At 32.9% G+C, this 12,759-nt stretch overlaps 1 protein-coding gene and 1 long non-coding RNA gene across 3 annotated transcripts; one reads left to right on the plus strand and one right to left on the minus strand.

Moving 5' to 3' along the window:
* The first annotated feature begins 12 nt into the window (after positions 1-12).
* Positions 13-1,397, plus strand: LOC131021849 (uncharacterized). Its single transcript, XR_009101081.1, has 2 exons — positions 13-309; positions 459-1,397. It is a non-coding gene; the product is annotated as an uncharacterized LOC131021849 (long non-coding RNA).
* Positions 1,398-10,188: 8,791 nt separating this feature from the next.
* On the minus strand, positions 10,189-11,714 carry LOC131021850 (uncharacterized). Of its 2 annotated transcripts, none has more exons than XM_057951170.1 (2): positions 10,927-11,714; positions 10,189-10,844 (listed from the first exon to the last, which is right to left on the minus strand). In XM_057951170.1, the coding sequence occupies exons 1-2, from the start codon at positions 11,638-11,640 to the stop codon at positions 10,737-10,739; spliced, it is 822 nt and encodes a 273-aa protein (XP_057807153.1). In that variant the 5' UTR covers positions 11,641-11,714; the 3' UTR covers positions 10,189-10,736. The 2 variants fall into 2 exon arrangements, with proteins under 2 accessions (XP_057807153.1, XP_057807152.1); XM_057951169.1 differs by having other exon boundaries at positions 10,923-11,710.
* Positions 11,715-12,759: the final 1,045 nt, after the last annotated feature.

A 12,759-nucleotide genomic window follows, 5' to 3' on the forward strand; every position in this document is an offset into this window, starting at 1 on the left:
TATGAAGTGACAAAGTTGCTGCATGCTACACTCTAACAAAAGATGGTGTAGAGAGTACTGCACAAGTTAGTCGAGTATTAGTGAAAATAATAAATGATGGAGCATCGTGTTAACTTGCAGCTTCAGTCTTTTCAAGCCGAGGACATCAAGCAGGATTATGATACTGGAAAGGATAATGTTACAATGGTCACTTTTAAAGTTGATTTTGATAAGGCAGAAAGTTTGGAAGAAGCTCTAAAGGCTAATTGTAGCCGTGATATTGTGTTCTACCGGCGCTGAACCCACTTCCTTCGTTACGATCTCATCACGGTAACTCAACATCATCCAAAGCTATACTTATTAAGTAAAAATAAATTTTCTGGATGAACACTATAAATTTCCATATGTAATTAACTATCTCTGACATTAGTATTTTTGAAAATAATTAATTGTGTTAGACTATTTGTTTTACTTTGCAGATTTGAATTAGAATGTTTTGGCTATGCATGATATAGCTTTCTCAAGGTGCATTAATAAACACATACTCTCTCACACACACACATACACACACACACGGTATGTATCATCCAGAGAGATGGAAGTTTGGGGCCTTTGGGCAGAGCAAGAAAAATCTCCTTGGACACTGTTGAACAAGAAATAAATAAATAGGATATCTCAATGATAGTTACAACACAATCTGACCAGACAGAATACAACACAGTAACTCAACCCTCGAAGAATACTACAGGAATAGCTAATACTTAACATCAGTACAGTGAAAGAAAATCATACAATAGAATAGAACCCATACTGAAAAGGATGAGCTGAATAAGGGCGGAAAATCCCTAGGCCTAGTTTGATGGTGGTGGGGAGGGGAACGGGAAGGAAGGAATTGCAGTGGGGATGGTTGGCAGTGGGTTGGCTGGCAATGGAGGCAGCACAGCTCTGGGTATGGTTGGCATTGTTGGCAATGTGGGCTTTGGCAGGGATGGGATAGTTGGCAGAGGGATGCTAGGGAGTGGCGGCATTGTGGTGGTTGGCATGGCTGGATTAGTCGGCAGAGTTGGCATGGCCGGATTAGTTGGCAGAGGGATGTTAGGGAGCGGCGGCATTGTGGTGGTTGGCATGGCTGGATTAGTCGGCAGAGTTGGCATTGGCAGAGGGATGCTAGGGAGCGGCGGCATTGTGGTGGTTGGCATGGTGGGCAGTGGTGGCAGTGTGGCCTTAGGGAGCGGTGGAATAGTCGGCAACCCTGGTTGAGAAGTTTGCAGTAGGTGGCGCGCCGCCCAACTTACATGGAGGCTTGAGAGTGAGACAACCATGATGAGAGAGAGAAGCAGGTGAAAGTTGCAGGCTGCCATTGATGGATAGCTTTGAGTTGTGATAGTGGTGAGATTTGATTTGAAAGAAAGCTTGATATTTTTTATTTGAGGATCTGTCAAACATTTATAGAGGCGAAATTGATCAAAGGTTCTGGGATGTTGTTAAGGTAAGTGTGAGGTGTGCTGATTAGGTAAACTTCCATTGATGAAATATGATTTTATCTTTTATAAATTTCAAAAGAAGATGAGCTAATTAAGTTCAATTATCTTCTGAAAAATTGTGACATTTCCAACAACAAAGTACGTTTCCAACAACAAAGTACGTTTGGATGTTCGGTGTAGTTAGGAAAAAAGGGGTTAGATGAGTTGAGTTGTGCTTTAATACATTGATTATCTAATCTTATACAAAATTTAGAACTTTAATATTTTAAAATATCATGTTCATTTTAATACATTGATTATCTAATCTTATACAAAATTTAGGACTTTAATATTTTAAAAATATCATGTTAATTTTAATAAATTGATTATCTAATCTTATACAAAATTTAGGACTTTAATATTTTAAATATCTTGTTAATTTTATAAAGCGAGTGAAGGTTCGCATTAATCAGTAACTCATGTCTCATTAATAATGGTTCATTTTTAGTTTTGTCCGTTCCATTGATAATATCTTAGTTAGAAAATAGAAATAATAGGGGTCCTAATTAATTTTCGTGCTCAACTTGCATTTACACTCTAATTTATTTACTTTACACCACAAATAATAGGGGTCCTAATTAGTTTTTATTTACTTTACACCACAAATTTATTTTACATATCTTCCTTACAAATGCTCTTCATTTATTTTACACACTAAATATCTCTTCTTTAATTCTCGTGTCCAGATAAAGTGAATCATTATTAATAAGACGAATGAAGTATTATGTATTTATGTAGAACGCATTATGTGAAATCTAGTCTTTCGAGCATGTAGAGGCATTTTGGTACTTTATTCCTCTCCCTACGTAATAAAAAAGGAAAAAAAAAATGAGTTCTCAAGTAAAATATTACGTATTAATGTTATAATTAGTTAATTTTATAATTTTAGGAAAAAATGTCAAGATCTTCATCCACATTTTTACCATAAAGATCTAACTTACCAATTCTGATGACAACTAATTTGTAAGAGTTAATAAGATCTTTGAAGTCGCCTTCAATTCATTATCTAAACACCTTCTAGGTGCAGTAAGATTATATAATCAAAGTATGCAATTACAGTAGGGATCTCATAACGCAACTAGTATTATTTTAATACGATTTTATTGAAGCAAAAAAAAAAAAAAAACCATATAAAAACCCTGAAAGCACATAGACGTGGACCAAAGGCTGATCCACATTAAAACTTTTTTAGATAAAATTCAGTTGAAAAAATCTTTTTTTGCCTTTGTTTCCTTGTCTTTTGGTTTTCGCTTTTGTCTCATCCTGTAATAGATGAGTACTCTTTTTCCAACATAATTATAAGATCAATATTTTAATATACTCCCTCCGTCCACCAAAAAAACTCCCAGTTGGGGTTCGGCACGGAGACTAAGAAAGCTGAAAAAGGTGGTGTAAAAGACTAAAAGGGTAGTATTTATGTATTGTGATTACTTTACTAATCTTTCACTAGCTATTTGATAATAATAATATAATAATAATAATAATAATAATACATAATAAATAACAACAACAATAAGAACAGGAAGAATAAGAAGAAAAGAAGAAGAAGAAGAAGAAGAAGAAGAACAACAACAACAAGAACAAACAAGAAGAAGAAGAATAGAAGATAGAAGAAGAAGAAAGAAGGAGGAGAAGAAGAGAAGAATAATAGAAGAAGAAGAAGAAGAAAAGAATAAGAAGAAGAAGAAGAGAAGATAAGAAGAAGAAAAGAAGAACAAAAACAAGAACAAGAACAAGAACAAGAAGAAGAAGAATAGAAAACAACAACAACAATAAAATAATAATAATAATAAAACAACAACAACAACAAGAATAATAACAAAATAAATAATAAAAAAATAATAAAACATAATAAGAATAATAATAAGAAAAATATAATAAAGAAAAATAATAAAATAATAATAAAAAAATAATAACAATAACAATAATAATAACAATAACAATAACAACAACAACAACAACACAATAATAAAATAATAATAAAATAATAATAATATAATAATAATAAAAAAAATAATAATAATAATAATAATAATAATAATAACAATAATAAGGATAATAATAATAACAACAATAACAATAACAATAAGGATAATAACAATAATAATAACAATAATAATAATAATAATAACAACAACAATAACAATAATAATAATAATAATAATAATAATAAGTTTAAGGGAGACTAATTACATACTTATGTAATGGTAGAGTAAAGTGGGCCCAATAGGTAAAAGTGTAGTAATTTTAAAAGCAAAGGAGGGTATAATTGTCCAAAAAGCAGAGTAGGAGTTTATTTCGTGGACAAATATTTAAGGGCAAGTAGGAGTTTTTTTGGTGGACGGAGGGAGTACAAATTATTGATCTTATAACAAAAAAATAATCGATAATTAAAGGAGCAAAAATTATATAGCCATTTTGAAAGGCAAATCTAAAAAAATACCAACATTTTACAAAATATATAAATTATACTACATTCGTCCACAACATCGTTGTCACTTTTGTTATTTTGGTCTGTCCACGCTATCGTTTCCACTTCCATTTATAGCAGTAGAATCCACAAACTTCTACTTATAATAATAGTGGGACTCAAATTTCACTCACAATAATATCACTATTATCAACTACTACTATTCACCACTTTATTAAAACTCGTGTCGCCCACAAAGTGAAAATGATATCGTGGACGAATGGAGTATTATTCACCACTTTCTTAAAACTCATATCATCCACAAAGTGACAATGATATTATGAATTGATATTATGAATGAAGTGAGTTCCGTCCCACTCCAATAGGCTCACTTCATTTGGGCACGGAGATTAAGAAAACTTACTTTTTAGTAGAAAAGTGATAGTAAAGTGGTGTGGTCCACACCAATTAAGTACAATTTTTTTACCTAAAAAGGAAACTGAGCCTATTGGAGTGGGACAACCCAAAAAGGAAACTGAGCCTATTGGAGTGGGACGGAGAGAGTATCATTTAAGACTATTTTACCTTTTTGTCGAATATTAGTGCATTTTTCACTGATGCTCGACTACTTGACTTGCAATGATCGCGTATCTCGAGTATTAGTGTATTTTTCAAAAAAAAATGCTCGATCGAATGTTTGACTCGCAGTGATCGAGTATGTCAAGCATTGATGCATTTATCACTAATGCTTGACTTGCAAAAGTCGAGCATGTCGAACATTAATTTATTTACCACAGATGCACTAATACTTGACATACTCGACTCGCAATGGTCGAGCATTAGTACATTTACCACTAATATGACATGCTCGGCTTGCATCGATTTAAATAAAAGACAATTCTATCCTTTTAAATTCAAAATGTGTAATTTTTGTAATTTTCTTTTATGGTGAGTATTTTTTATTTTTTATATTTTAAGAATAGGTATTACCATTAACCCATAATTAAACGCATATAACTTATATCTCCCATAATTTGATTGCCATTCCTATTGAAGTACTTGAAGCCCCTCAAAGAAGCTCAATACAAATTATGTGCCATACTCTGGTATCCATATCCATTTTGTGTAATAATAAATCAGTTAGTCCAGACCCTTTTCTCATTTTCTTACAAAACTACACATAGTAGTTATGATTAATTGCAATATTCTTTGTCTGTTGGAATATTTCAAAATTTCCCAGTAACTGTACAGGAAGTTGACCTACTAACCCAAATTACAACCAACAAATGGAGGCTAGGGTGGGGCTGAAGCCCAACCCCAAATTTTCATTAAAAAAAATTAATTAAGAGAAGAAAGATGGAATATAATTAGTCTATTTTCTCATAATTGATAATGAAAAGATTTTGCAACGTCTTTAATCGATAAGTATACATTGAAATTCAAATCTTAATAGTTTTTCAAATAAAAACAATTAGTTTGTAAGTACTTATTCTTAATTTATTTGTAGTAGACTAGATCTATTTAACATATAGACTAATAATTGAGGTTGTTCGCTCCTTAATGATGGTTCCATGGAAGCCAGGCGGCGACTCGGCCACAACTGCCACCGCTGCCGCCACTACCCTTAAGCATATCCCCAACTATCCCTTTCTACCTCACCACCACCATCTAATTACTAGGCCTACCTACAATTAATTCTATGTTACTTTTCTAAGCATATATACTTTTTTTCTTTTGTTTTATTCATCTCTGTACCGTTGTGTCTTATTTCGGAGCATCCAGTTCCAAGCTTGAGCCATTCCAATCTTTCTATTCTCATGTTTATTAGTGGTCACTCTTACATGTATTTTAATACTTTATGAGACAGTAAGCAGTTGGGGATAGGGGTGGTAAAACGGTTTCGGTTATTCGGTTATAACCGTAATTGAACCGGAATACCGATTAATCGGTTAACTGATAACCGATTTTGATCGATTCGATGCGGTTATCGATTATTAGATTTTAGAAAAATCGGTTATTTGGTTTAACTGGTAACCGATCGGTTAAAACCGAATTAACCGATTTAGCCATAAAGCCATATTAATTAAATAGTATACTATTTTATTAATAATTATTGTAGGGCTGGGTTTTCAACTTTTTTGAAGCAATCGGATGAAATATGAATATTAATGATCGATGTATATTAATAAGTGAGATTCATAAGATAGAATTGGATATTAATTAATGATCGAACAGAAGCACCATTGAAATATGAATATAAGGTTTAAATTTTATTGAAGCCTTATTTGTATCTTAGCCCACGTTTGGTTGGATGTTTTTAGAGATTGGAAAGAGATTCAATTAATTGAATCTATTACTTGTTGTTTGATTTGGGTAATGAGTTAACTATTACCCTTACTGGAGGGTAACCCAATCACTCAATTTGTTACCCCTCAAAATAGAGGGGAAACAAAAGAAAGGGAATCCCTTACTAATGATTCATTTTCATTGTTAAATCAAACAATCAAGTAATGGTTATTGTTACCATTTCACTCCTTTATTTGATTCTATTCCCTTTCCATTCCTTTACTTGAACCAAACGAGCACTTAATCAGTATCAATCTTTTAAATATTAAACTAAAAGGAAACAGTTAGAATGTATGGAAAAGGAAACACACTACTGATGATTTGGTATATGATGGAAAAGGAAATAGTTATAATGTGTGATCGAGGGTGGAAACACAAGAAATGCATGAACTCGATCCCTTTCAGCAATTATGCCCATTGCCCAGTTTAAATCGGTTAACCGGACTCAAAATCGATTCGATTTTCGGTTAGCAATTTTAAGGTTAATCGGTTTCGGTTAACTGAAAAATCAACCGAACCGAATCGATTACCACCCCTAGTAGGGGATGCATTCCACTGTCTCATAATTTTATATGTAATTATGTCTTACTCTTATATTTAGTATTTTAATTAATACTTTTTGTAAAAATATAATTTATTATAATGTTATGAGTTATCTTATTTTTTATTTTTAAAAATTAGAACTTTAAAAAATTACTTATAATAATGTGAGACATAAGAATTGGACACATTTTTTTAGATGATTTTTTTCCATATCAAAATGGTTTTTATTAACTGATGGAGTTAAAAAAAGATAGAAATAAAATGTTGAAATTCAACTTATGAATAAAAAAACAAAAGTACATTTCACAAACATTTTAAACAAAACATTATTATAGATATTGAGAAGCAAAATGAGGATGTTTGAAAACTGCGAGAGATTTCTCAACACACCATGTCTTTAAGAGCTTACGTTGATGCCCGATATTCGTATCTTTAATATTAAGCGTGAACAAAATGTTATTGTTCACTGTCTAGCGAAAGCTGCGAGAGATTTCTCAACACACCATATCTGGATTGAACCTCCGTCGTCCGTGGAGGGTCATTTCCATCTCCCATGTATTTGTGTTCCATAAAATCTTATCTCCTTTTATCAAAAAAAAAAAAAAAAAGAAGAAGCAAAATGAGGATGTTTGAAAACTACTTATTTAACTCGAGAGTCTGGGTTAATTGAGTTAATCCACTCAATTTTCAAGTGAAGCCCAGCGGGCTTAGAATATTCCGGACATGAAATAAAAGTTTTTAGCCCTACTTAATTAATTTGCCTTTTTGCGTCTATTCGAGCCAACCTGTGACAAATTGACATTTCCAGTAAAAATATCTAAAATTCATCTAACCATACTTAGGGGGGTGTATTCGTTGTGGATTTTCACAGACTTTAAAAAGTTCATGGAATTGGTAGATTAATTGAGTGAGACTTAGTAAAATTGAGTGAGAATTAGTCTAATTTAACCTGTGGATTTTCACATACTTAGTAAAATTTGGTTAGATTCGTGTAGTAGATTAAACCCGCATGTTTTCCATGTAAATTGGTATGGGCTTATATAAGTGACAATTGCATCTAGACGTTTTAAGATTTATAAAATATCTTTCAAAATGTTGTACAAAAAACAGTTGTTAAATTTCTACACTGATTAATATTATAATAAAATTTTAAATAATAGAATTAAAGTATAAAATGAATAACGAGAGATCGATTTGGGACAAATGACCCATTCGCTTTTTTTTTTCTCACTCTCTACACACTCACCATGAACTGAAAACGGAAAAATTAAAGAGTAATGTTAAACAGTCACATTGTGGCCACCCACAAATTACATAAATAGAAAAAAAAAATTTATTTAACTTATTTTTTTAAATAAAAAGAAGATTAGTTATTTTATTGCATTTTTTATAATGTAGTTATTTTTTTGTAATGTTTTTATTTTTATTAAAAAATAAAATAAAAATAAAAAATGCAAAAAAATTAAATAAAAAGTATAATGTAGAAAATACAATAAAATAACTAAATTCTATTTTTATTTAAAAAATAAATTAAATAAATCAAAATTTTCCCTATTAAACTAATTTGTGAGTGATCACAATGTGGCTACATAGATTTATTGAAAATTAAATGTCTTCACTCATATTAGAAATTGTAGATTTCAAAACCATATAGTATTAATTTAATGGAAATAAAAATTAATTATAAACTTCGAAAAACACTTTCTTTTTTATAAATTAACAATTAAATTAAATAAATAAATTTAAAGATCGCGCTACAGTGGACTCAAATCCAAGAACTCTGATCATAAGCATTAACCACTCTACCGCTTGAATAGAGATTAAGTGTACCATATTTAATGTCTCACTTTCAATTTTTTTTTTTATATATATTTTTATATTTTTTCTTCAATTTCAAATTTCTATATTTTAATTTAATTTTGTGATTATTAACAAATAATTTTTTTCATCTAATTGTGGCATATAATTATTTTTAATTATTTAATTTTATTTTTATTAGCTAATAATAAGTTGATATTCAAAGTTATGGTAGTATAAGTCACTCATTTTTGAATCTAATGCAAAGTTAAGTATCTTAATTTGAAAAACACAAACTATCTTTTGTTACAAGATTATGACTAGAGTTAGTCTGAAAACCAAATATTTAGGATCAGGGCAGAAAAGAAATTAACCCAAATTGCCCAAACCAAAATAGTCTATAACTGAGTGGATACGAATTAATCAAAAATCGAATGGATTGAGACGATCCCTAACCTCATTCTTTCCTTTCTTCGCACACTTATTTGAAATTGTAGATTTAAAAAGCATATTTATTTACACGAAAACTGAGACTCCGCATGTATAAAGAGGTGTTTTGCAAAATCCTAATAACAAGGATAAAAATACTCATGTATCAAATATCAATCATAAAAGTAAAGGCTCTCTAATTGTAGAATGTGTGAATCAAAGTTGCATATGCACAAGTGTGTTAATAAGAGATAAGAATCACATAATAAACTTGCCAAACACTTTCAATCTGAAAGAATGAAAAGCTCATTTATATCAGGAAGCAAGTACGCTAACCAAACATCACAACCCATGACGTTAGGAGCAAGCACACCAAGATTTCAAATAACTACAAGATTAGTTTTAAAGCTGCAATCCTCATACCTAAACAATTAACTCATGGTTCTTTCTTCAAATCATCAAATCAAGTTCAGATGTTTGAGTTCAACAAATCTCGATATTAGAAGTAGCAATTCATAAGAGAGAGAATAATGTAGAATAGGAAGCAATGATATCAACTAAGGGGGCATTTGATGCATTTGATTTGGTTGATGAGATAGATAATATTGATAAGATTGGAGGATGTAATCACTCAATTGGACGATTAGAGTGTGGACCGAGTTATCCATCACAGAGCCAAATCATGCAAACCAAACAATTTATCAAGTTGAATTATTTTATCAATCATGCTTTACCACTCAAACTAAACGCCTCCTAAGAAAAACAGAGGCTCGCTCAACCTCTTTTAACACAAAGCAGCCACACATAGTCTTGTGCCACCACCATAGGAGCATAGTTGCAGAGGCAATTAAATTATATAGATCAAAGGCAATAACAATCTCAGCAAAATGCATAGGTATGAGCACAACATAAAAAGATATGCATGGATGATAACTCAATTAAGATTTAGAATATAACAGCAATTAGAGTTAGAGCATCTAAATCAAGAAATTAATTGGATTTCTGGAACCAACAAAGCTCAGACTCGACTATACATTACCCACAAAGACACTAGCTTCTTCTAACAGTCTAACTCCAACCACATATTACAATAGATTGTCCAACCTGAGAGTGGCAATTCTTGATTTGTTGCAAATACAAATATGAGTTAATGGATCCACATGAAAGGAATTTTTCCTCATAAAATTAAACTAATCATTGGGAATTTGAAGAAATAACAAGATACCAAAAACCAACCCAACGAAAGCTATACTAGAACACATTGTGTCATCACTATCTCAAAAGGCTAGAACTTAACATATGCTGTATATTAAAAAAAAAAAAAAAAGGAGCACCAAATAAAAAAGAAGCAGAAAAATTGATATGTTCCTATACCAATAAGCAGTATGTCAATTACCTTCCAGCTCCAGTCAGTTGTATGAACATCAATGAAAGCAGGGGACTCTGCTCTGTAGCATTTTACAAACTCATAGGTCTCCCATTTCCAAAATCAAAATCACACGGCAAACTTATGAATATATCATCATCTCCCTCAAGAAACTCCACTCCTCCAACACAAGGCTCTGAGACCTCACCTTCGTCTTTATCTACATTTGAACAACTCTCTTCTCTAACTCCATAAATAAAATGTGCCTCATCGCCATCGATACTAATCCCTCTACCCAACAACTTCTTTGATTTCCAGGGTACAGATTTCTTCCTCTTCATTCTCACCCCCAAAGATTTTCCACCTGCATTTTCAGGTGTTTCCCCATTGATATCTCTTTCGTCTTCACCTTCAATTTTCGCCTTTTCGCCATTACCATGATCCTGAAATCCTGTGCTCTCAAATTTGTCATCATCTAAAACTACAAGGAAATCTTCATAGGTAGCAGAGTTAAGATCCAGCCCTTTACCTACGTGATGTGAAGGCGCAAACGGAACCCACATTTTCTCTCCTATTGCCTCTCCATTGCTTGTATGAACCGCAAACGGCATGAATCCCGGACAGCAGTACTGGCCCTTGGCAACCACGTCCGGCGGCGGAGGCCCCGCAATCGCCACCGCGTGCAGCACTCTTCTACACCTCTCGTTCGCGCACCTCAAGCAGCAGTCCTCAAAAACCCTATCATACTCGTACACGTGATAGCAATAAGGGCACATTGTCCAAAAGGTATCACCGCCACTCCCCGGTGTACAACCATCACCACCACCCATATACGTTCGCAACTCAGCGTCAAACTTCGCCTTCTCCACGGAATTGGACAACACGGACCACGCTTTAACCGCCAAATCGAACGCCTCGGACGAGAAAGGGCAGAGGTTCGTATTCGGATCCAGAATTGAAGTTAGGGTTTCGAAGCTGGAGCCAATTCGAGAAACGTCGGAGTCGAAATAGGGGAGATTGAGGATGGCGTAGTAGTCGTGCTGTGTGGCGGAGATTTTGGAGGCGGAGAGAACGGCAGCGGTGGAGAGGATTCTGGTGGCTGCGGGATTTGTGGGGTCGGCGTCGTGGGCGCGGGTGGCGTACTTGTAGCAGTCGACGAAGTTGCGGCGTTGGAGGAAGTAGTCGGCGGCGGTGAGGAGCCTTCGGGTTTCGGGTTTGCTACCATCCTGATCCGCTTCGGTACCCATTTTCGTGGAGAGGGATACGCCCACCAATTTGGCCTCATTAAATACAATTCAAATAAACGGATTTTAATCCAAATAAATTAATGAACAATCCATATCCATAATACATTTATATAATTATAGTCTCTTTGCAAAAGATAAAAGCACGCTTACGAAATTCAACCTACATATTTGCTCCTAACTAGCCTCTCGTTGCCTCAAAAAAAAAAAAAAAAAAAGACTAGGACTCTCGTTGTTTAATGAAAAGTTAAATTAATTAATTGGTGAAACAATAACTTTTAAATTCATTAAGCATATGATCGACAATTGTAATTTGTCAAAAAAATCGTTACGCACATGGATTGATTCAAGTGCATTTTCCATAAAGTACATCAACTTAGGCAATTATATTTATGAATTTTAATAAAGAATATGTCCAAACTTAAGTCACTGAAAATGCAGGAAGCACTAAGCAAGTTACACGTAAATTATTCTAAAACTAGTATACTCATCCGTTCTAAATTATTAAAATTAAATAACATTTTTAAATAAATAAATTTAAATATTAACCATAATTTATAAGTAAAAAATCAAATAACAAATTATTCAATGTTTCATAAGTAGATGTAAAGAATATACTTATAAATTTAACATATGAAGCCTTTCCTGCATTTCTACGGAGCAATATTTATCTTAAATTTATTTGTAATATTTGTTGATGCTATTGACATGGAGGTTTTGGTTTTGATGTGGGATATATATTAAATTCATTTTAAATATTTGTTGATGCTATTGATATGCATGTTTCAACAAAGTTTTCTCTCGATTAATGCGTGTTTGAAAAGTTGGTTGAGATAAAGGCTATTTGTCCAAATCCAAGGAAATGTTGCTGGATTTGGGCCGATAATGAACCGAGGGCTGTGTGTTTAGTAGGAGACTATTAAAAACTTGCGAACTCCGTTTGATAACAAACACTACTATCATGAGATTAGCATGAAATGTCCAAAATGTCCTTAAGAAAGAAGTGGAATGTCGCCGCCAGTCACACCCTGTCTCTACCAACAATCGTCCTCCATCGCCACCGCCACTACTACTACCACCACTACCCAAATGCAGTAGAATAAGATTAGGGGAGGAAGAACT

This window comes from Salvia miltiorrhiza, chromosome 4 (assembly GCF_028751815.1).
Source record: "Salvia miltiorrhiza cultivar Shanhuang (shh) chromosome 4, IMPLAD_Smil_shh, whole genome shotgun sequence".
Taxonomy (NCBI): domain Eukaryota; kingdom Viridiplantae; phylum Streptophyta; class Magnoliopsida; order Lamiales; family Lamiaceae; genus Salvia; species Salvia miltiorrhiza.

Bases quoted from the DNA above. Each gene is read 5' to 3' on its own strand.
- LOC131021850 (XM_057951169.1), bottom strand. From the start codon at position 11,640: ATGGGTACCGAAGCGGATCAGGATGGTAGCAAACCCGAAACCCGAAGG. The intron at 10,845-10,922 runs GTAAAGGGCTGG...TTGAGAGCACAG, and splicing joins TGCGCCTTCACATCACGTAG to GATTTCAGGATCATGGTAAT.